Source organism: Microcaecilia unicolor, chromosome 14 (genome assembly GCF_901765095.1).
Source record: "Microcaecilia unicolor chromosome 14, aMicUni1.1, whole genome shotgun sequence".
Taxonomy (NCBI): domain Eukaryota; kingdom Metazoa; phylum Chordata; class Amphibia; order Gymnophiona; family Siphonopidae; genus Microcaecilia; species Microcaecilia unicolor.
Genome location: NC_044044.1, coordinates 15,848,030 through 15,873,054, shown reverse-complemented (window position 1 = coordinate 15,873,054; position 25,025 = coordinate 15,848,030). Strand labels below are relative to the sequence as shown.

Genomic DNA, 25,025 nt, shown 5'->3' with positions numbered 1-25,025 from the left:
TCAGGCCCACCCAACAGTAGCACATGTTTAGTGGTAACTGGTGGGAATCCCTAGCTCCGCCAGCTGAAGATTTCCCCCTGATGGTAACAAAAACACTACTCTCCATGACACTGGCACCTGCGCATGCTCAGTTTTCAATGCATGCCTGCTGCAGTGCATCCCAGCAGCTGAGATAAAAAAAATTTTGGGGGGGGGGGGGTAGAACACTTGGTGCCCACCCAATTCTTGCCTAGGCCCACCCAAAATCTGTTGTCTGGCTACGCCCCTGATGTACATTGATGTATGTATGTGCAGGACGTCAGACTCACAGAAGCAGAAGCCTGCGCGGCCACATTGGTGATCTGCAAGGGCCGACTTCTAGTGGAATAGCATCATTCCATGTAGAATCTCAAATAGTAGCAACAGTGGAGGAGTGGCCTAGTGGTTAGGGTGGTGGACTTTGGTCCTGAGGAACTGAGTTTGATTCCTGCTTCAGGCACAGGCAGCTCCTTGTGACTCTGAGCAAGTCACTTAACCCTCCATTTCCCCACGTAAGCAGCATTGAGCCTGCCATGAGTGGGAAAGCGCAGGGTACAAATGTAACAAAAAAAAAATAGAAGAAGACTATGAAAGGCAAATTTCATAACCTCATATGGCAGCTAGATGAGCTGCTCTTTAAAAAACACAGATATCATTTTGTTCACAATTCTTAAGACTTTCTAGGTCAGAAAGGATATATCCTAGCAACCGCTTGACTTTTTCACAGTTCCCCTGAAAGAAATTCAAGAGGTTGGCTCCACCCCGAGGACCAGAGACTAAATCCGGAAGCTTTTTAACACCTGGAGAACAGGCGGAGGGGGGAAAAAATGAGGTGAGCGCATGTTCATTAATTCTGTAACAGTGAGAGAGTGGATTGTCAGGCGAGAGATCCTGTCCCATTTCTAAGGAATAATCCCAGTGCATGCAGAGATCGTGCAGTCCCCACCTCTCCCAGCAGGAGGTGCTGAAGAGAATGTGCCAGAGCATACCTCAACTCCCTCTTTCTCCATTGACCACATAAGCTATTGAGAACAAGTGAGCTCCTTTGTCTCTTGCGCCTTTATAATTCCCATTAAAGGTTACAGGCACAAAACTCAAGCAAATGTGACTCTATGCCAATGTACATCAGATATATTCATATATATGTCCAAAGGTGATCAGCCCTCAGGTGCAGTAGGTTCTGAACGGTCTGTAACTGTCTCTCTGCAGTCAGTGCAGCTCAGTGGTGTAGCTAAAGGTGGGTCTGGGTGGGCCTTGGGCTCAGTAGCACCACACCTATGATGTGGCTGGCAGGGATCCCCAATCCCCACCAGCCGAAAACTGCCGAAACATCCTCCTGCATACCTTGTAAATAGCAGATCTTTGCCTGCAGCAAGCAACAACTGATACATACTGTTTGCACCGGCCCCATAGCCTTCCCTCTGATATATTCCCACCTATGCGGAAACCAGGGGCGTACCTGCGTGGGGCCTCAGGGGCCTGGGCCCCCGCAGATTTTGCCCTGGACCCCCCTACCGCCATCAACCCTCCCCCGCTGCCGTTCTTACTTTTGCTGGCGGGGGACCCCAACCCCCGCCAGCCGAGGTCTGCTTCCACCTGCCGCTGCCGTAAAACTTCTTCTTCAGCCGGCGGGGGACCCCAAACCCCCGCCAGCCGCCCCGCGGTGTTTAAAATTCATCTTCGGCCTCCGTGGCCGTGCTGCTGTGATAGGCGCTGTTGAAATCCACTTCGGAGTCTGACGTCGTTGTACGTTGTACGTGCTGCGACGTCAGACTCCGAAGTGGATTTCAACAGCGCCTATCACAGCAGCACGGCCACGGAGGCCGAAGATGAATTTTAAACACCGCGGGGCAGCTGGCGGGGGTTTGGGGTCCCCCGCCGGCTGAAGAAGAAGTTTTTATGGCAGCGGCAGGTGGAAGCAGACCTCGGCTGGCGGGGGTTGGGGTCCCCCGCCAGCAAAAGTAAGAGCGGCAGCGGGGGAGGGTTGGCGGCAGGAGGGGGGTGGAGAGAGTCATTGGTGGCGGTGGGGGCTCGGCGGTGGGGGCTCGGCGGCGGGGGGGGGGGGCTAAAATGTGCCCCCTCCCTCTGGCTCTGGCCCCCCCTACCGCCGGAGTCCAGATACGCCCCTGGCGGAAACAGGAAGTTGCATCAGAGGGAAGGCTGTGGGGCCAACATGAGCAGTGTGTATTAGTTGCTGCTCGCTGCCGGTGAAAATCTGCTATTTAAAAGACATGCAGGGGAGGGGAGATGTTTGAGAGACCATATGGCATGCAGGCGAGAGAGGGAGAGACCAAATCACTTGTGGAGAAGGGCAGAGGATTTCTGCCCTCCCATCTTGGGCCCAGGCCCACCCAAAATTGGGTGTCTGGCTACGCCCATGGTGCTGGGAGAGTTAACCAAACCAAGAATTTGGATCTTTTTATTTTTCCTGAAACCTCGGGGCACCCTCCCTTGCTTAGATCTCTCTCCCACACCCAGAACATCAGAGCACCTGTCTAGATCACTCTGCTCTTCCAAGCTTGGATCTCTCTACCTTCAGAAGACCTGCAGGCTCCTGGCTTGGATTGCCCCCTTCCCCCCCCCCCCCCCCCAACACCTGAAGGCTCAGATCACTTTTCCTCCCAAGGCTCGGGACACCCAAATCAATCTCCATCCCCTCCCCTAAATCCTGCATCTTCTAAATATTGTATTGTGTGGTCTTCAATCCTGGAGGGCTATCAGCCTTTCAGGTTTTCAGGATATCCCTAATGGAGGTAGTAGGCATGCAAATTTTTCCCCTGCATATTCATTAGGGATATCCTGAAAACCTGTTCCGTAAGGGGCCTTCCAGTACTGGGTCGATATTCAATCTAATTTATTATTGCCCTATACAAAGGCCTTTACTATATCTTTGCTTTTCCCAGTGGAGAGTATAGGAAAAGAGGTGAGTTTTGGATGGACTGAACCATTTGCCATAGTACTCCCCTCCAGGAGTGACCACAATGGCACAGCCAAGGGATTGGTTGGTGTCATGTGACCACAAGTTTCTAGTCAGTGTTGCCAGGTGGGCGGTTTTACCGCCCAATTGGCCGGTTTTCCGCGACCCGCCGCGGGAAATTTTTGCCCGCGGCGGGTCGCGGTTTTTTGGGCTTCTTTTTTTTCTTTTCTGCGGTTTTCAGGCGGTTTTTTCTGCCGGGGGGGGCGGGGTTAGTGGCGTTTTGGGCGGGGTTAGTGACGTTCTGGGCAGGGCTGATGACGGGGGAGGCGGGGCCAATGACGGGGGAGGCAGGGCCGGTGACGGGGGAGGCGGGGCCGATGACGGCATGGGCGGGGTTGATGACGGCGGGGGCGGGGTGATGACGCGGGGGTGGGGTGTCTGGGGCGGGGTTTGAGTTTGGGCGGGCTTTGGGCTGTTTTTAGGCTGGATTGGGTGGGAAAAAAATTTTCCACCTGGCAACCCTGTTTCTAGTCTGTCTCTATGTGAGGAGTGGACCTAATGGTAGGTCTGTGACACCCGTCACTAAAGAGGTCAATTGTAAATCATTATACCCCACGCTGTCTATTAAAATGTTCTATTACATACTGTGTTGATATTTTAAGTAGTCTACCATGCCATACTTTGTATTGTTATTTCAATATTTTCACTGCTGTAATTGTCTATTGCTTATGTTTGATTTATTCTTACTGTACACCGCCTTGAGTGAATTCTTTCAAAAAGGCGGTAAATAAATCCTAATAAATAATAAATAAAATGAGAATAATGGCACATACAGGGGAATTCTGTATAGGTCAACCAAAGTTTGGCATGCAAAAGAGAGAGAGAGCCTGTAAACGACTGAAAAGGATGGTGGTACATTTATCTAAACTAATTTATCTAAATGTACCTGGTTTATATTTATTTCAGAATTTACAGACTCCCCAATCTAGGACACAACCAAATCTAGGTGATTTACAAACTAGAAATATATAAAAGAAAAGGAACTCCAATTAAATAAAGGAAAGACCAATCATCACAGAGACCATTCATCCAACATAAAAACAACAAATAAATGTAAATGCAATATAAAATATGCCAGTGCCACTCATCCCTTAGCGTCGAATGTCACTGTAACCCCAAAAGCCTCTGTAAAGAAACAAATCTTTAATTTAGACTCAAAAAGTGTATACGATGATTCTTTAGGAATTTCTAGAGGTAAAACACACTGTCTTATCCTCTCATCCCCATACAAAAATTATAAACCCTCAACCCTGAACGCTCCTGTTTATTCTCTTCCTATTTCTGATAGCCTCAAAATCTTAGGTGTAACTATTGATAGCCATCTTAGACTTGAGATCCAAGTTAATTCCATTATGAAGACGATGTTTCATTCTATGTGGAAACTAAAACGTCTAAGACCTCACTTCCCGAGGGAAATATTCCGTAACTTGATGCAATCAAGGGTTCTGAGCCACGCAGATTACTGCAATGGATTATTTGCGGGATGTAAATTACAGCTTTTGAAGAAGCTCCAGACAGCCCAAAACACAGCAGCCAGGCTGATATTCGGTAAAACGCGTTTCGATAGCGCTAAACCGCTCCGATCAAAACTGCACTGGCTCCCAATCAAGGAACATATTACCTTCAAAATTTACTCTTTGGTCCACAAGATTATCTACGGTGAACCCTGGGATACATGGTTGACTTGATAGATCTTCGGACCAGAAACAGAACCAGAGCGTCACGTTCCTATCTGAACCTCCACTATCCAAGCTACATTGGACTCAGATACAAATCAACCTATGCATCCAATTTTTCCTACTTAGGTACTTTCACTAAATATGTAAATTAGTGTGTTCTCTTTAGTTTGCGGGTGTCCCCCAACAATGAACACTTTAATCAATAGGAACCTCAAATCTCCCGATAGGGATATACATAAATGTATCAAGCAACCACTATCTATAAGGGAGTCCGTTAATATCATCGGTTCCACTAAGGGAAAAAAAAGGAGAAAAAACAACCAACCGTAAAAACTCGACCGGTTTTCTCACCAATGGTGAGTTTTTACGGTTGGTTGTTTTTTCTCCTTTATAGCACTTCATGAGAATCAGTGAAGATTTTTATGAACTAAATAGATTTTGAAGTTAGCATTGATATTGTCAATATATTTAAAAAAAAAACTTTTTTGTAAAAAAGAGCAAAATTGCTAAAATCTTTTTGGAAATAAATTAAAAGTTAAAATAATTCTTTCCAAGCAAGGTTTTTATGACCAGTGATGAACACCACGCCCCCAGTTAAAGCCGCCGAAAACTGAAAGTAAGCGGTCGGGCATTTTGAGGTCTTTTCCTTGCTTTTTAGAAATATTTGGTTAAAATCAAACATTATATTTCCATATACATTTTTATTGGATTCCTCTTTATATGTTTCATGTAAGGGGCCAGACATGCTGACAATTTTACATTGATTTCCTTTGGGGTCCTCACTGATGACCCTATTGCAGAGATACGCTCAGACATGACCTCAGCATACCCTCGCCTGTCCTATCCATCGCCTTCCACTATATTTCTGTGCCTCCCACCTGGGAACACCCTGGCAATTATCTCCGCAGAACCAAGCGAAAGGATATCAATGAAGGATACCTAAACAGCTTCAAACTGTGAAAGGTTTACTTTATGGGGCCCCTTCTGTCAGAATGAATATTTACGTTATTTGCACATGGCACTACAGATAGACAGCAAAAAGTAACTCTTACAATCATTTAGACTCTTCTTCCTAATTTTCCTTTCTGATTCATAGTCCTTGGACTAAAGCTGGTGCTTCCCAGAGGGATGTCTGAGGCAGGGGCAAACTGACCATTCGGGCATCCGGGCAGTACCCGAGGGCCCAGAGGCTCTAGGGGCCCCAGAGGCTCTGTCTGGATGCCCGGCGCGCCGCTGGTGATTCAGCGGGGGAGGGGGGGACATGTTCTTTCCTGCCCGGCCCACTGGGCTGCCGTTATCCCCCCCCCCCCCCCCCGCCACCACTGTATTTTAAAAATTGAAACCAAGACTCCCTGAGGAAGTCTCGCGAGACTGTCAAGACCAATGAGATTACGGCAGGAAGTCTTGGCCACCATTTTGAAAACACAGCGGCACCGTCAGGTGGGGGAATAGCAGCAGTGCAGTGTGCAGCAGGCAGGAAAGAACATATCCCCCCCCCCCCCCCCCCGCAGAGGCCACTTGACCACCAGGACACCCTCAGGTAGGACCGGGGCGGGGGCGTCAGCTGCGGTGGCAGGGGGATTGTCGGGCAGTGGCCAGGCGGGGGGCCCAGACCACCCTCACTCCACCTCTGGTATGAGGTATAGAAGCTTTACTTTGAATGTTCTTCTGCTGCAGCTGGATTAAGCAACACTTCGTTTCTCTTTCCGCTCCTCAGCAGGCAGTGATGGTAGACAAGGTCCCCATTCCTGTGTTCCCTTGAAACATTCAGCAGCTCTGAGTCTGGCTCTCACTTCTGGCTTCTCAGGATCAGAAACGGAGCTAATCAAAAACCTTCAATGTAGTAAATAACAAAGTGCTGAACCTTGGAAATTAAAAAGTCCTTTAGTTTCTTATATAGGTATTAGGAGCAGGGCTGTGGAGTTGGTACATCAAACCTTCAACTTTGACTCTGACTCCAAATATGTAAATCCAAGAGAAATTTGATTACTTTACTTTGAAACATTTGATTACTCACCTCACCCTACAGCGCTTGAGGCGAAATACAATGAATAAAATTAGTACATTACAATCACTCCACAAAAGATTTTTTAACCTCCACCCAAGTCCCTTACAAACTAGTCATAAAAATCCAAGATTTTTTCTCTTTCGTAAAAGTTCCTAAGCTGTTAGGACTAATAGACAGCAAATATATATTTATTTGAATTCTGAACAAAATATATATATACGTATAAAATTATAAATTCACCATATATTATAATGTAAATTTTTATTTTGAAGCTGGAGTCAGAGTTGGTACATTTTCCCTGACCCTGACTCCACCCAAGATTCCTTCCAACTCCAATTCTGACTCCACAGCCCTGGTTCGGAGACTGTAACACTAAGGTACAGTGACTGAGGACCTGAACTAAAGACAGACATCCCCACCCCAGCTGGGTATTTATGCTAGCTCTGATTTTCCCTCCAGTGGATAGATCCTTTTACACTGTAAGTCAGAGAGGAAGGCAGAGCCCCTGTTCTGGAAACTGTGAGGTGACCAAAAGTCAGAACGCCTTTAATCTGGAAAGGCAACTAAAGGTTCATGCACTAATTTACAGGCAGAGCCCTGGTGGTCTACTACAAATTAAATTCAATTAGGAGTGGATGGGCTACAGCAGAAAGCAGAAGACTGGCTTCTTGACCACAGTCAAACAGAGGCAAGAGCATACCCATGCCTGTGGCTTTTAGCACAGACTTACACTGGTGTTGACAAACACTGTCCTAGGTCTGGTGCAATTGTTGAAATGCTGTTTTATAGGCTGTGGGGCTGAGTAGAGGTGGCAGGGCCCTGGTGCACTTAAACCATCCAAAGGCCAGCCTGCACTCCACATGTGAGTACCTGAACCCCACATGAGACTACCTAACCTAAACTTTTATTTCTTGGGGAGGGGGGGGTGCATTAAAATTAACAGATCAATAATCCAACAATGCTGTCCCTTCACTGTGCAAGAATAAATGAATCAGACTAGAGAATGACATGGGGACGGGGATCCACAGTAACCGCGGGGATGGGGACAGAGCCCACGGAAACGGGGACAAACTCTGTCCCCGTGTCATTTTCTATTTTGAATCCTGTTAATGAACTGGACTGTTATTTATGCTTGAGTGATGCAGACAACCATATTTTGATTTTTTGGAAAAACAAGCAAACATGCTGGTCACGACTAGCAAAATTTGCATGGGGGATCCTGTACATCCTGCTACCAGCACATCTTCTAAGAAGACAATCTTCTATTGCCAGAAGGACTGTAGAAGACAGGAGAGCTAGACTGAATCCTGAGATTGTTGATGACTTATGATACAGTGCTTCATAGGGCATAGTAACATAGTAGATGACGGCAGAAAAAGACCTGCACGGTCCATCCAGTCTGCCCAAGATAAACTCACGTGTATACCTTACCTTGATTTGTACCTGTCTTTCTCAGGGCACAGACCGTATAAGTCTGCCCAGCAGTATTTCCCGCCTCCCAACCACCAGTCCCGCCTCCCATCACCAGCTCTGGTACAGACCATATAAGTCTGCCCTCCCCTATCCTAGCCTCCCAACCACCAACCCCTCTTCCCCTGACCTGCTCCGCCACCCAATTTCAGCTAAGCTTCTGAGGATCCATTCCTTCTGCACAGGATCCCTTTATGCATATCCCACACGTTTGAATTCCGTTACCGTTTTCATCTCCACCACCTCCCGCGGGAGGGCATTCCAAGCGTCCACCACCCTCTCCGTGAAAAAATACTTCCTGACATCTTTCCTGAGTTTGTCCCCCTTCAATCTCATTTCATGTCCTCTCGTTCTACCGCCTTCCCATCTCCGGAAAAGATTCGTTTGCGGATTAATACCTTTCAAATATTTGAACGTATGTATCATATCACCCCTGTTCCTCCTTTCTATGGCACACAGAACGAGTTGTATTTTGTACCCCTGGACATTTTAACAGGATTCCTTGGGGTAGTAGAAATCAGCTATTGTTGGGGTTGGAAGGGTAGAGGGTGGTGGTGAAGAGGATTATTATAACTGCTCACTGTTATTATTGTTTTCTATTTGTAATTTATACACAATAGTTGCACTGCATATTTTTCCCTTTTATACTTTAATAAAAAGATTTAAATATAAAATCATAATTGTTTGTGGCTTCTGGAGGGAGCCCATGGGGACAGGGGTGAGGACAGGGTGGGGACCGAGTCATTCTCTAAATCAGACTCATCTCTATGTAGCAACTTGGAAATTTGCTTGTCTATTACTGTTTCACTGCTAATCTCTAATATAATTGTTACTATTATTTCCCCCTTTTATTTTAACCACTTCATGAATTAATTTGATACTAGCAGCAACCTTCTAAACAGAGAGACAGAGACTGTATATTCTTAAGCGACGCGTCAGAGCACTATAAATAGTAATATGCTACCCTATGCCGTCACTAGCAGAGGGCGAAGCGCTGTTCCCATTGGCCAGGATGACTCCCTGTTCCACTCGGCGGATGCCCCGCCCTTTCCTGTCCGCCTTCGATTGACAGGGACAGGGAGCGAATCGGCGAAGCCGCGAAGGACGCCTCTAAGGCAGAAGACGGCAAAATGTCAGACGGCAGAAGCCGATCTCCATCCAAGAAGGTTTTAATTCTCGCCACTGCAGCCGCCGCCATCTTGGTACACTCACAATAACGATATTGATAGTACAAGCTCCGCCTACCAGCTTCAGCCCACATAATGGGCAGTCTCTCCTGTTATTGGTCAGAGTTCCTCCAACCACCCTTATCTAGGGTAAAGGGCATGGAGTGCCCGGGGGCGAGATGGAGACACGAGGGGCGGAGGCCTTCTCTGATTGGTCGCCATTGGCGGAAGCGGGGCCGATCATCATACGGGAGGGCGGAGTCATAAATATGAATGAAGTTAAATAGGTAGAGAGGCGAAGTTAACTCGGTGTCAAACGATTAAGGGTGGGGCTAAAACGGAGCTGATAAAGGGGCGGTGCGACAAAGTTGTTGCAAAAAAGCAATGGCTGCCATAGGGTCTGGACGACTGTTTCTCCGCATTGGTGCGGTCTCGGGGTCACTGGCTGTTGGTGCCGGTGCTTACGGGGCGCATGGTAAGGCCCTCTTAATAAGGGTTGGGTTGGGTTGGGGGGGGCTTGTGTGGCTCTCGCTGTGCACGACGGGACTTGCAGTGCGTAGAACTCCTTGGTTCCCAATTCACGCTTGACTGTAGAACTACAAGTTCCAGTGTGCCCAGAGTTTAGGCCGTGGATGTCGTCAAGACTCAAATAACTTCGTTGTCAAGTCAGCTTTATGTGTATTGCTAGAGCAAAGTTTAAGGTAAACGTCTCTGAGGTGGGAGTGTAGCAGCGTTTGTTCTCCAGTTATTTGCATTTTCCTTATGAGCAAGCATCCTGGGAGTTGTAGTTCAACATGGACCACTTCAATACCCATCAAGTTCTAGAATTCTCAACTGCAGAGCCCTTCTGGAAGGGATCCTATTTACGTTCTTACCCCCCCCCCCCCCCCCCCCCCCCCCCCAATGTCCACCTTTCTCCCACTTCCAAAAATAATTCCAATGCTTCTACATAAGCTGAGCGTAGCCAGTGCTATGTTTGTATCTCCTCCCCTTTTCTTTCTCTCCACCCAAGGGCTTTTCCTAGAGACCCTGGAACTACTACCCAGGGATTAAACCCAGACCCAACTTAACCAGACCTTGACAACCTGAAGCTTCTTGTAAGCTCTGTTCAAAAAGCCTATCACAGGACATACTGTATGGAAGATACTCGTTGCTTAACAGTTCTGATCTGCTTAGGTTTTACTTTGAGTTTATATATACTGTTGTCTACCACATTTGCTTATTTCCAATCTGGCGAAGAAGGGCAACCTTCGAAAGCTAATCCAAGAAATGTATTAAGTTATGTCCAATAAAAAAGGTATCATATTTTCTTCTCCATGTTTTATGTCTATTGATTACCTTTAAAAGTGGACTAACACGGCTACCACATCAGTGGGATGAGAGTTTAATGTGTGGCCTAACTGCTAAATGAAGAAACGGTCACAACGAGGGTGACAAAAGGAAAAGGCAGCAGAAGATGTCCATCGTCTGCTGCCCTTTCTGTCACCCTCGTTGTGATTGTTTCTGCTGTGTGTCTACAAGGGTTACTGTTACTGCTACTGCTACATGCCCAGTCAAGACCCAGTAGGGTTACAGTATTAGTGAAAACAAAAAAGACTCAAAAAATAAAATGCTGCCCTGACCCAGCCGCACAGTCACCTTGATTCCCCACCACCACCAAGAAAGACTGATTCTATAAGCAGTGAACATACTGGTAAAATTAACAGAAATGCATTTTATTCTGTAGTCTAAATACAAAATTAGAAAAGATATACATTTCTTTAAAAAAAAAAAAAAAAGCAACCATCTATAAACAGCCTGTTTCCCTCTTTCCTTTCCTCCCATCTATGTGCAGCATATCCCCCTCTCCTCTCCATCCACTTCTGTGTGCTGCATTTCCCCTTTTCCCCTTCCCTTCCCTCCACTTTATCTTTTCCTCTCCATCCCCCTCTCCTCACCCCTCTCTATCCCTTTTCCTTTTGCTTATCCTACCTTTGTTTTGTCCTGACATGCTCAGCTCACTTATTCCTCAAAATCCCACTCTCCCTGCGTTTACTACAGCTTATAATATTCTCCTTAAAGACTTTGTTATTGTAATTGTAATTATTTACTGTGTAAGCCGCATTGAGCCTGCAATGTGTGGGAAAGCGCAGGGTACAAATGTAATAATAATAATATACATATCCCTCCTCCTCTCCCTTCCTATACATGACCCGCTGCTCCCTTCTGGCCCTCCCCTCCATATACAGCATATCCCTCCTCCTCTCCCTTCCATCCACAAGCAGCTGCTCCCGTCTCTCCCTCCCATCCACAAGCAGCTTGCCCCCATCTCTTCCTCCCCTCTTGGGCCTACCTTGCAGCCCTGGTGGTCTAATGTCCTCTTCGGGGCAGGAAAGAATCCCGCTCTTTCCTGCCCTGCTGATGCTGACCTCCCCACTGCTGCCACCACTTCTTGAAAATGGCTGCTGAGACTTCAAGTGGTGGCCTCGCAAGTGACGGTAGCAGGGAGGTCAGCATCAATGCTGCAGGAAAGAGTGGATTCTTTCCTGCCCCGAAGAGGCCCCTAGACCACCAGGGTGCACTACTGTAGTCTGGGGCGGGGTGGGGGGGGGGGGGAGATGGCACGCCCACCTGCCAGCCAGCTCAGAAACCCGGACAGACGTACTGGCTGGAAAAAATAAAAAAAAGTCCAGTCCCCTGACAGTCCTCTGAAAAGGACATGTCTGGTGAAATCCATACGTAAGTTCTTGGGCTCCTGCTGCTTAATGGTTAGAGTAATTCTAATATTTGCCAAGTCTATTCCGTAGGCATCCAAATGATGTGGGTACTAGAAACAGTGGTTGTCTTGGGGGTTATCTTCCCTGTTCTCTCTCTCTCTCTCCCTTCCCCCCCCCCAACTTGAAGGTGAGGGAATTGTGTTCCCCTTTATTTTGCTTCTGTTTCTAATTTACTTCCGTTTTGCTTATATCACACAGGACAGCGGATCATTGAGCAAGAGGAATACAATAAAGAGGTATGGAAGTCCAAGCTGCTCTTACCTAACAGAGTTGGTGCAAGGGTTTTAGATGCCATAGGTGAAACTTCAGCCATGCCACCCTTCCTTAACCTCTAATATTTTTCGGACCCCTAGCCTCTGTTTTTTTGGTAATTAAACTCAACAATCATGATTACCTCTAAAGCAGGGGCATAGCCAGACTTCGGCGGGAGGGGGCTCATTTTAGCCCCCCTGATGCCGCCGCCCCCCGCCCCGCCGCCACCACCAACAACAACTTTGACCCGACCCCCCCCCCCCCCACTGACGACTCTCTCGACCCCCTCCCCCCCCCCCCCCCGCCATCGCCATCTGCTACCTTTGCTGGTGGGGGACCCGTGCAGGACGTCAGACTCAGAAACAGAACGAAGGAAGAAGAGGACCTCGGCTGGCGGGGGTTGGGGGTTCCCCGCCAGCAAAGGTAGCAGAGGGCGATGGCGGGTTGGCGGCGGGAGGGGGGGGTTGAGAGGGTCATCGGCAGGGGGGTCTAGGGCCAAATCTATGTGGGCCCAGGCCCCCGTGGCCCCACGTAGCTATGCCCCTGCTCTATAGCACCTGTCCCACAGCAATCCTGTAAAAAAATAATAATAATAATTGTATATCTTAATATTAAATTGGGTAAAGTACTGCATGATGGGTGAGTGGCAGAATCTATTTTGCTTTGTAGCTTCTTCACTTCCTCCCTCCCTCCCCCCCCCCCCCAAAAAAAGCTGCAGCCCTAGGCTATACTGGCCCTGGACACAGATGGTCACGTGCAATGTATTATAGACGGTTACAAGCGCACACATGTATTCAAATGTCAAACTAATCAGTTGCAACTACTCTAGAAATTAAAAAAAAAAAACAACTGAAAGGGGAGAGAATCTGAGTTCAAATAAATCTGTTTTAACCAAGAGGTTTGTCTGCTCCCTTAAACTGCTTAGTGTTTGGATTGTGACACTTTGGGTCTTGCAGAAAGCCACCCCCAGATCACTGATATGGCTGAAGGCTTCTCAAGAGTTCTTATGTGAGAAAGGGAAATGGGACTCGATATACTTCCTTTCTGTGGTTTTTGAAACTGTATTCAAAGTGGTTTACATAGTATATATAGGTACTTATTTGTACCTGGGGCAATGGAGGGTTAAAAGATGTCCAGAGTCATTCAAGAGTTGCAGTGGGAATTGAACCCAGTTTCCCCAGGATCAAAGTCAACTTCACTAACCACTTGGCTACTCCTCCACTAGCAACATTCCATCTAGAATCTCAAAACAATCTGAAATAGTAGAAACAGGTCCATGTAGAATCTCAAATAGGGAAATTGGACTTGATATACCGCCTTTCTGTGGTTTTTGCAACTGTATTCAAAGTGGTTTACATAGTATATACAGGTACTTATTGTACCTGGGGCAATGGAGGGTTAAGTGACGTCCAGATTCACAAGGAGCTGCAGTGAGAATTAAACCTAGTTCCCCAGGATCGAAGTCCGCTGCACTAACCACCAGGCTACTCCTCTACTCCTTGGGATTCTGCAATCTTGCTATTTGGGGTTCTATATGGAATGTTGCTACTCTTTGACATTGTGCCTGGAATCTCGTTAATGGGACTTGATATTCTGCCTTTCTGTGGTTTTTGCCACTACATTGGCTCTTCAACCAAGCCTTTAACGGAAGAAGTAACTAACTTGTTAGTCTCACTCACACATACAAGGATTGATTCGGGCTGCACATACTGCAGCGGGACATGTTTATCCACTCCTACCCTAGCTGAGATCATATTTAACCATCTCTCTGACCTCAAGTGCAACTTTCTTCAAATCAATCACCTTACTTTCTAATTCTTCCTACTTTCTTACTCATCTATATGTTACAACTTTGCCTAACCCCTCACTACCAATTACAATGTTCTAGTACATATTGTGTTGTCATTGCAAGTAGTATACCATGCCATACTTTGTATTGTTGTTCGAATATTTTTACTGCTCTAATTGCCTATTGCTCATGTTTGATCTATTCTTGCTGTACACCGCCTTGAGTGAATTCCTTCAAAAAGGTGGTAAATAAATCCTAATAAAATTAAAAAAAAAATACATTCAAAGTGGTTTACATAGTACATTCAGGTACTTATTTGTACCTGGGGCAATGGAGGGTTAAGTGACTTGTCCAGATTCACAAGGAGTTGCAGTGGGAATTGAACCCAGTTCCCCAGGATCAAAGCCCACTGCACTGTAATGGGGGGGGGGGGGGGGGGGGGGAGGGGGGAGGAGCTTCAGAGTGGAGAAACAATACTGAAACAGTGAAAATTGGGTTCTGCACCCCACCCTGTGAACTCTGACTGCCTCTGTTTTCTTTTTAGCTGTACAAGACTGCAAATAGGTATCACTTCCTGCACAGCCTGGCCCTGCTTGCAGTACCCCACTGTCGTAAACCACTGCTGGTAGGTAAATCCACAGACGTCACCCCCCCCCCCCCCCCCCAGATTCTATAAATGGTGTGCAAAATTACACGCTTATTCTGAGATGCCCGTGCAACTAAACTGGCTAACAAGCCAGTTGGTGAACTCTAATTGGCCGCTAACAATTATTGGCATTAATTGGCAACCATTTGGATCTGCAGTGCTATTTTATAAAGATCAGTCAGCAAATCTTATCGTGTGCAGCTCGAAAGGGGCGTGGTAGTGGGAGGAGGGTCAAGGGTGATCATTAAAGATGCGTGCAGCATAACTGGGAATCCGCACCTAACTTAATGTGCCAGGATTCGCATCGGCTTTCAGTTGCAAATCTTCGCACCCAAAGTTGACACGGAAATCGACTCTAAAGCGCTATTCTATAACCGGCACGCAACTTGGAGCGCCGTCTGTAGAATAGCACTCTGTGACTGACCCATATGACCTTTTAAGGGTTCGAAGCGTGGCGTAGGTACGTGGGGCCACGGGGGCCTGGGCCCCCATAGATTTGGCCCTGGACCCCCCTGCTGACGACCATCTCAACCCCCCCTCCCGCCGTCAACCTGTCGTCACTGGCGGAGGACCCCAACCCCCGCTAGCCGAGGTCCTCTTCTTTCTTCGTTCTGTTTCTGAGTCTGACGTCCTGCACATTGTACGTGCAGGACGTCAGACTTTCACAGAAACAGAACGAAGCCTTGCAGATCTGCAAGGCTTCGTTCTGTTTCTGTGAGTCTGAGTGCAGGACGTCACACTCGGAAACAGAATGAAGGAAGAAGAGGACCTCGGCTGGTGGGGGTTGGGGTCCCCTGCCAGCAAAGGTAGGCGACGGCGGGGGAGGGTTGGCGGCGGAAGGGGGGGTGTCAAAGTTGGTGGGGGGGGGGGGCTAAAATGTGCCCCTCACCTCGGGCTCTGGACCCCCCCTTCCGCCGAAGTCTGGCTATGCCCCTGATTCAAAGGCTTAAGTACAGCAGAGTCTCACTTATCCGACATACCCCAATGAAGTCACAGCATTGTCATTGAGATTAGAGACCGACCAACTTTTGGTTTTGGTCATGGTGTACGGTTTCGGGTTCGGCCGAAAGGCCACAGTTATAGTTTTGGGTTCGGCTGGAACTGATCACGTGTTTTCAGCGGAAGCCAAAGATTTTTTCTTTGTCCTGTTTGTTTCCCTCCCTCCTCCCCTCTTCGGATCTATTTCACAATCCCTGGCAGTCTAGGGGTGTAGTCAGGGAAGGAGTGATCCCCAGTTGCTCCTGTCCATGCTGGCTGTGCTCTCAAAATGGCTGCCGTTACCTCTACTGGCAATCTTGTGAGACTGATTCAAGAGGTCATGGCAGCCATTTTGAGAGTGGAGCTGACATGGGCAAGAGCGACTGGGGACCACTCCTGCCTAGATTACACCGCTAGACCACCGGTAATTGTAAAGTGATAGTGGGGAGAGTACTCTTTGCGTTCTATTTTTGTGTGTGTGTGTGTAATGTGATTGGAAGTAATTTGCATAGTAGGTTTACATGGTAGCGTGCTCCAAATAAATGCTTTTGATAAAACTTTTTGCGGGATTTTGTAAATTTGGGATGATAAAACTCCTTAGGAATTAACCTCCCTTGGAGATATAACATCAGCTGTCACTCCAAATGTGACAGAAAGTCAACCATTGTAAACGCACTGTTCATTTTGCTTAGCTGAGGTCCAAGAGTGCGGAAACTATTTTGCTTGGAGGTAAAAGATGGTCTTTCATTATTTAAGTTATTATATATATTCTGGCTTGGATACCCTGAGTGATTGTAAAGAATTTCCAGACCCTGCTGGGTATGATGAAGGTGCAGTGTTTTAATTAAACTTGTGGCCTGCAGAAGCTGGATTCTATAAGAAAGGAACCGGCAGTGATTGATTTCAAGCACAAGTACTGGTCAGCTTATATTGGTAGAAGGGAAATATTACAATGAAATCAAGTATATATATTAGAAAATAATTTCAGAAGTGTAATTTTTCAGAGAAAATAGTCCTCGCATTCAGTAACATCAATGGTTTGTTTTTTTTTGTTTAAATTCTGGATAGTGGATCAGGCTGGTATAATGTCCCAGAAAATATGTACAGTGGGGGAAATAAGTATTTGATCCCTTGCTGATTTTGTAAGTTTGCCCACTGACAAAGACATGAGCAGCCCATAATTGAAGGGTAGGTTATTGGTAACAGTGAGAGATAGCACATCACAAATTAAATCCGGAAAATCACATTGTGGAAAGTATATGAATTTATTTGCATTCTGCAGAGGGAAATAAGTATTTGATCCCTCTGGCAAACAAGACCTAATACTTGGTGGCAAAACCCTTGTTGGCAAGCACAGCGGTCAGACGTCTTCTGTAGTTGATGATGAGGTTTGCATACATGTCAGGAGGAATTTTGGTCCACTCCTCTTTGCAGATCATCTCTAAATCATTAAGAGTTCTGGGCTGTCGCTTGGCAACTCGCAGCTTCAGCTCCCTCCATAAGTTTTCAATGGGATTAAGGTCTGGTGACTGGCTAGGCCACTCCATGACCCTAATGTGCTTCTTCCTGAGCCACTCCTTTGTTGCCTTGGCTGTATGTTTTGGGTCATTGTCGTGCTGGAAGACCCAGCCACGACCCATTTTTAAGGCCCTGGCGGAGGGAAGGAGGTTGTCACTCAGAATTGTACGGTACATGGCCCCATCCATTCTCCCATTGATGCGGTGAAGTAGTCCTGTGCCCTTAGCAGAGAAACACCCCCAAAACATAACATTTCCACCTCCATGCTTGACAGTGGGGACGGTGTTCTTTGGGTCATAGGCAGCATTTCTCTTCTTCCAAACACGGCGAGTTGAGTTCATGCCAAAGAGCTCAATTTTTGTCTCATCTGACCACAGCACCTTCTCCCAATCACTCTCTGCATCATCCAGGTGTTCACTGGCAAACTTCAGACGGGCCGTCACATGTGCCTTCCGGAGCAGGGGGACCTTGCGGGCACTGCAGGATTGCAATCCGTTATGTCGTAATGTGTTACCAATGGTTTTCGTGGTGACAGTGGTCCCAGCTGCCTTGAGATCATTGACAAGTTCCCCCCTTGTAGTTGTAGGCTGATTTCTAACCTTCCTCATGATCAAGGATACCCCACGAGGTGAGATTTTGCGTGGAGCCCCAGATCTTTGTCGATTGACAGTCATTTTGTACTTCTTCCATTTTCTTACTATGGCACCAACAGTTGTCTCCTTCTCGCCCAGCGTCTTACTGATGGTTTTGTAGCCCATTCCAGCCTTGTGCAGGTGTATGATCTTGTCCCTGACATCCTTAGACAGCTCCTTGCTCTTGGCCATTTTGTAGAGGTTAGAGTCTGACTGATTCACTGAGTCTGTGGACAGGTGTCTTTCATACAGGTGACCATTGCCGACAGCTGTCTGTCATGCAGGTAACGAGTTGATTTGGAGCATCTACCTGGTCTGTAGGGGCCAGATCTCTTACTGGTTGGTGGGGGATCAAATACTTATTTCCCTCTGCAGAATGCAAATAAATTCATATACTTTCCACAATGTGATTTTCCGGATTTAATTTGTGATGTGCTATCTCTCACTGTTACCAATAACCTACCCTTCAATTATGGGCTGCTCATGTCTTTGTCAGTGGGCAAACTTACAAAATCAGCAAGGGATCAAATACTTATTTCCCCCACTGTAACTACATCTGCATTGACTTGGGAACCTAAACGTGCCAGACTTGTTGAGAAAGTCCATGTTCAAATGGCTTGCTCGGTTTTCAACCTGCGCTTGCAGTTTCTGGGACTGGAGGGTAATCTCCTGTGGGTTTAGCCAGCTCTGGCAATCCCCAGTGGGTCTCATTGGTTCACATTCACACAACCAGACTTTAGGTTTTGGCCGAAACCAAGTTTCAGCTGCAGTTTTTGTTTCGGCCGAAACTGGGGAGGGGAGGGGGACAGTTTCGGTTGTCCTCTAATTAAGATGTTAGGTAAGATTCGTGGGCACATTAAGTGCCCCTTTAGTGCACACTAGTGATTTCCTGGCACAGCAAATGCAACACGGCCCATTCAGTTGAAACGGGCTTCGTTGCATTTGCTGTGTGGGAATTGGTTAGCACAGTTTAGTAAAAGTGGCCCTAAGTTTTTGGGGTTTTTTTACTGCTTCCTCTTTTGAAACATGCTTTCAGTATACTCCTGTTTTATCCACTTATTCTGTAGTGGATGCTTGGAATGCCCTCCTGCGGGAGGTGGTGAAAATGAAAACGGTAACAGAATTCAAGCACGCGTGGGATAAACATAAAGGAATCCTGTTCAGAAGGAATGGATCCTAAGGAGCTTAGCCGAGATTGGGTGGCAGAGCCAGTGGCGGGAGGTGAGGATAGTGCTGGGCAGACTTATACGGTCTGTGCCCTGAAAAGGACAGGTACAAATCAAGGTCAGGTATACACAAAAAGTAGCACATATGAGTTTATCTTGTTGGGCAGACTGGATGGACCGTGCAGGTCTTTTTCTGCCGTCATCTACTATGTTACTATGTATTATCCAATGTATTGATTTATCCAGCAACCTGTCTATCCCGTTTACATTGGATAATCGAGACTGTACTGTAGTTTTCTTGACTGCTGCTTGAAAGTGTGTTTTTGTTTGCTTTTTTTTGTGGTTTTCATTTTATTGCCTGTATTATTTTTGTACTTATTTTTATGTATTTTTTTATATAAATTCTGAGTATTTTTCTATAGTTTTATTGTATTTGATTTTTGTCTTGTATATTTTTGTGGTGTATGTTCCAGTTATAACCCTTATTGGTCTTTGGGAAGTAACAGGCTATACATTTGAAAATAAAACAAAATTATTTTGCACATGTTTGCATGTCCCCAGCCTTTTGTGGAAAATAAGGAATAGGCCATCACAAGATAGATTTTATACCCTTTGCTAAGATGGTTTTTAATGTGTTTTGTATTGACACTGTGAGTGGTATATTTTCAAAGCAGATTTACAAAGTTACATAAAGGTGTATTTTCAAAGCGCTTAGCCTTACAAAGTTCTACAGTAACCTGTGGAACTTTATAAATCTAAGTGCTTTGAAAATTAGCCCCATAGCGTTCCATAATGCATATTTTGCCAGTGTCCAGCCTATCGCCGTACAAGGCCTTGAATGATTTTCTTCAAACGCGCGCCAAATAAATCCAGATAACTAGGTGGTTTTAGTAGAAGTAGCTGGGAGCCTACTAGAGAAAAGGTTCCTGAATAAGGTAGTGTCGGGCTAGATAAGAGGGTGAAGAAGACTCAGGAGTAGTGTAAGGGGCTTGTGTATGGTGGTAGCCTTTAAGAATCGTGGTGGTGGGTTAGTCAGTTTGGGCCCTGATTCTTGTTTCTGCTGCTTTTCTCCCCACAGGCTGGATCAGTCATGACATCTGGTATGGTGATGTTCTGTGGCGCCTTGTATTATCAGGCACTCACTGGAGATCCATCGTATGTCAGAGTAGCACCAACTGGCGGCTGGTTGATGATCCTGGGCTGGGCGGCAATGGCGCTCTGATACTTGAGGACAAGAGGCCATGCACCTGAACGAGTAGCAGAAAACCCTCTGCCACCTGTGCTCACAGTCCTCCATCCCTGAAACAAATGTATCTTGACGTCAGGATGTGCGATGGGTTAATGCCAGCGGAGGGAGGGATGAGGGGAGCCTTTATAATCAAAGAATGCAGATTACATACATCTAGAGCCTACCTATATTCTCAAAACATTGTGGGGGTCTTTTACTAAAGCTTAGCTTGAGTTATCTACAGCAGGGCCCATTTTATTCCTATGTACCTTTACCCTGTTCTTCTGTTTGGGTGTACCTGAAGTATCTCAAAGGTCTGGGGGGAAAAAAACAGGATCAAACTACTTTGGAATGGAAGTCACGTAGAAAGATCAGCCTCTTCTTCTCCCCCCACACTCATTCCATCCCCTTTGTGCTTTATCATTACCTAACCATTATTCTGTATAATTATGATTTCCTTTAATAGCTTAGTGTAGTTTTAAAGAGATCAATCTGCTGTAATGACAAGTGAGAATTACTCTTCTGTGTAAGCTCGTGATATAGGTGATGTGCAGAATGAGAGATTTGCAAACTCTCGACAAGGTTCAAGCTTGAATTGCCCTTCCGCCAAGGAAAGTTGAATATTACATTCCAGTTGCTGTAGCCCAGCTTTGTTTCTCCTGGGCTCAAGGGAGAAAGTCAGGAGCTGCTTCTGTGACGGTAGATTTTCTTTATGGGTTGCTTTCCATTAGCAGCCCTGGGTTGGCTGTACTTTGTGCCTTGCCTCTATACAGAGCCACTGGCTAGGGAGGGGAATAGCATAACATCTGGTCTTATATCTCACACCTTGCAGTTCAAAGTAGGTAACAGCAGTGGCGTACCAAGGTGGGGGCGGTCCGCCCCGGGTGCACGCCGCTGGGGGGTGCCGCGGCACGTGCCTGCTGCGAGAGTTCGCTAACTTCTCTCGTTCGCTGCAGCTCCTCTGCCCCGGAACAGGTTACTTCCTGTTCCGGGGCAGAGGGAGCTGCAGCGAACGATCAAAGTTAGTAAACTCGCAGCAGGCGCGCGCTGCAGCACCCGCTCCCCCCAGTGGCATGCACCCGGGGGGGGCTCTGTCGCACGGGGGGGGGGTGTCTTTCGCCGGGTGGGGGGGGTCCACGCTGCATGGGGGGGCTGCACCCGGGGGACGGGGCACCGCCTCCCCCCTGGGTGTCCGCCCCCCTAGGAACGCCACTGGGTAACAGCAAGAGCCAGAACAATCCTCTGGGAGGACAGTTAAAAAAGAGGAACAATTAAAATTATAGTTAAAAATCTTTTTGTAGTATAAATTTTGGAATGTTGCCTCTTAACCTGGCATGTGTGATGGACCAATGAGAGTGTAGACCATATCTCTGTGTGTTAACCTGTCTAGGGCTCTGCTGCTTATCTAGTCTTCACCTGTCTGTGCTGTTTTCATGCTGAGTGTGGTGTCTGAGTGCAGGGGGTTTCTGATAACTGTAGTAGCGGGTCCCAATTCACAAGGGTGAGAGCTGTCGGAAAATGCAATTTACCTCAGGCTCCTGATAAAATCAGTTAATGATTCAGCTGTAGCTGCCGGGTAAATAATATTGAAACAGGCGTGTGCTTTCTTCGTCTCATAATTGGAGGGTTGCGTGCAATCATGCTGTTTGGCTGGGTGTGTACCCTGAGGACTAGGTTGAGAACCACCAATCAGGCTTTTAGGATATCCACAATGAATATTCATAAGTGAGATTTGCATACCAAGCACTGATGTAGTTCAGAAAAAACACTCATGAATTCTATAGAGTAAATCTGTTTTTGATTTGATTTTATAATTGGCAGTGTGTCTGAATAAATATCATTTCTCTGTGTAATTTGTTGCTATGGTTTTTTTTAAAGGGAGGGGTGGGGGGCAGGTTTGTTAACCAAACTAATCTAGCCCTGGTTTTTCGCTTGAGGCACACCTAGACTGTTAATATGCATGAGAGAGATTTGCATGCACCACCTCCTTTGAATGCAGATCAGTCTGATTGGCTGGGTGTGGCCCATGGCCTGGGCTGAAACCCCCTCGTGTATCTTAGGGAACTCAACAGCTCCTTGGTCATCATGTCCAGTCCACAAAGGCAGCCTTGTAGGTTAGATTTTCAGGATATCACTGAAAGAGGTTTGCATGCAAAAAAAAAAAAAAATTGCATATTCATTGTGTCTGATTGTGTCCCAAAGATTGGGTTGAGAAGAACTCCCTTAACATTTTTTGTCTTCCAATCGTGGAAGGACATCAACTGGTTAGATGATCGGGATACCCCTACTCAATAGGAGAAATGTGCATACAATGGAGGTAGTAGGCATACAAATTTCTCTCACCGTGGTCTGTTGGTGACCCTTGTATACTGGGAGGAAGACCCAGGATCCTAGTGCATGCACAAGGGGAACAGCCAAGGCTCTACCAGTCTCTTAAGGTAAGATGAGGCAGCCCTAAGGACTAACTAGCTTTGTGACCTCCTTCAAGAAGTTGTGTTGTGGGGGGGGGGGGGGGAGGGTTGAAAGAATAATTTTAGACCCTTTCCCCTTATCTGCTTTTCTCTTTCATCTACACTCTACACAAAAGAACTCTGTCCCATGGAACTGACCGAATGACCTTGTTCAGTTGACCAGAAACAAGTCTGCAGGCTACATATCCGTATTTGTGTGCAGCAAGGAATTCAGTGGGATCTGTAGTGTCACTTTCCACTCACCCTTTCACCCGACAGAAGCTTAGCTGCAGGAAGCCATGAGTCATGGAAGCCAGGTGCGGTTGAGTCCTCCATTGTGAGGTAGCAGTGCTCAGCTGTCAACCAACCCTGTAGTGCATGACATCACAATGCATCCTTGGGCAAGCAGAGAACCTGCGCCGATGGAGGGACGCCCTGTAACTCCTCTATGTCTCTCTCTGGGGAAGAGAAAGTTCACTTCTGCCTCCCCGTCGACGATAGCTGCCAGACCTTTGTTAACATAGTAGCACTTCTTCTGGCACTAATGATTGCCCTCACTATTACCGTCAACCTAATCACACTGGTGAGTAGGAGGCCGTATCAAGGTGATTTAGAGGCATCACAAAGGAAAGGCTCTATTATAGAACTTCTGCTTCCTCCATTATACTCACATTAAGGACACAATGCCTGATCTCCTTGCTGTCGCCTGTACATGAGGTGATCTGCAAGTCCACCTGGCTGATAATTGTTAATGGACTTGCTGTCCTCACGGACCTGGGTTTCCCACTCGCTAATGCAAGCAGTTGCCTAAAGGTGTCGGGCTTAAAGAGTCATCCTGTTCTGTCCTTTCTGAGCAGCAGTGTCCCATTAGATGCATTTCTTAAAGGTACAGCGGCTTGTGGGTGTGACCGAACAAAGCTGATCTACTGTGCCTGTAAGGGGGCATGAACAACGAGGCCACAGCTCAGGAAAGGGCTGCTGAGAGGAGTACTAGGTACTTCATTCAACCTGGTGCATCTTTGGAGGCTGGAGCTGGCAATAACCCTCTATATGTGTTGGGTTCTTTATCACTGGTGGGGTCTTTCCTCCAGAAATTTGGCCAAGCCTGTGTTATTAATCTTCTGGTAGCAAATTTCACAGCTTGATTGTGTATTGACTGAAAAAAAGCGTTGTGTTTGTTTTAAATCTGCCACTTAATTGGTTTCCCCCTGCCTTAATACTATTTGACAACTGTTCTTTTCTTTGTTCGTTTCACTCCACTTGTGATTCTTTAGGGTCTCTATCACAGCCATTCTCGGTCATCTATTCTGTAAACCAAGGAGCGCTAATCTGTTCAACATTTCATCATAAGGGAATCATTCCATCCTTTTTATCATTTGTCACCCTTCTCTGTACTTTTTCTAGTTCCACTAGATGTCCAAGATGGGGCAGCTAGAACTGCACACGGTACCCAAGGCGTGATTGCAGCATGGATGTGTCTATACCAGCGTTTTTCAACCAGTTTGCGGCAGGGAGTCCGGGAATCCTCGCCATATAACGTGGCAATCGTGCGATGCTATGATGCTCTTCCTCCTGCTCCTCGGGTCTCCTCTCCACTGCGATCTTCAAATTTTGCAGTTGCTTGTCAGTTATTGGAACACGCCTTCCTCTGGCTAGCCCCAGGGTCCTTCCTCTGACGACTTCCTTTTGCTGCGCAGGAGGGACGTGGCAGAGGGAAAGCCTCACGAGGGCTAGAGGAAGGTCTGTTCTAACAACTTCTGGCAATGCAAAGTTTGAAAGAATTGGAGCAGAGAGGAGAGAGATGCCTGAGAGATGGGTGGGGGAAGGTCAGAGAACAGATTAGTCCCAAGGGAGAGGGGAGACAGGCTGCACATGTATGGGGAGGGAAGGGAAGAGGGGAGACTGGCTCCACATGAAGGGAAAAGAGGGGGAAAACAAGATAGATTTGAGAAGGAGGCAGAGAAATTAAAGAAAGCCGAAAGTGAAAGATCAGAACCAAACAGACAGGGCAGGAGGTTAGAAAAGAAATAGCAAATGGAAGAGAAGCCCTGTAAACAGTTAAGAGCACAGGCAGAGGAAAGCAGAGCCAAAGATTGGGAACAAGTTGATTGGAATAATTATATTGATATTGAGAATTTACAGCTGTTGGCTTTATTTGAGGTCATGCTTTCTATTTCTCTGGTGTCGCACGGCATGCAACATGATCTCTGCTTTCAGTTTTTGTTTGCGTGTATTTTGCGGTTCTCTATTTTGTAACAGGTGAGATTCAAGCTCTTCATCTGCACCTAAGGT

General features: G+C 46.7%; 1 protein-coding gene across 1 annotated transcript; it reads left to right on the top strand.

Annotated features, from left to right (window-relative positions):
- The first annotated feature begins 9,596 nt into the window (after nt 1–9,596).
- On the top strand, nt 9,597–21,203 carry TMEM256 (transmembrane protein 256). The gene is made up of 4 exons (XM_030186919.1): nt 9,597–9,793; nt 12,273–12,310; nt 14,660–14,740; nt 20,134–21,203. The coding sequence occupies exons 1-4, from the start codon at nt 9,703–9,705 to the stop codon at nt 20,275–20,277; spliced, it is 354 nt and encodes a 117-aa protein (XP_030042779.1). The 5' UTR covers nt 9,597–9,702; the 3' UTR covers nt 20,278–21,203.
- Nucleotides 21,204–25,025: the final 3,822 nt, after the last annotated feature.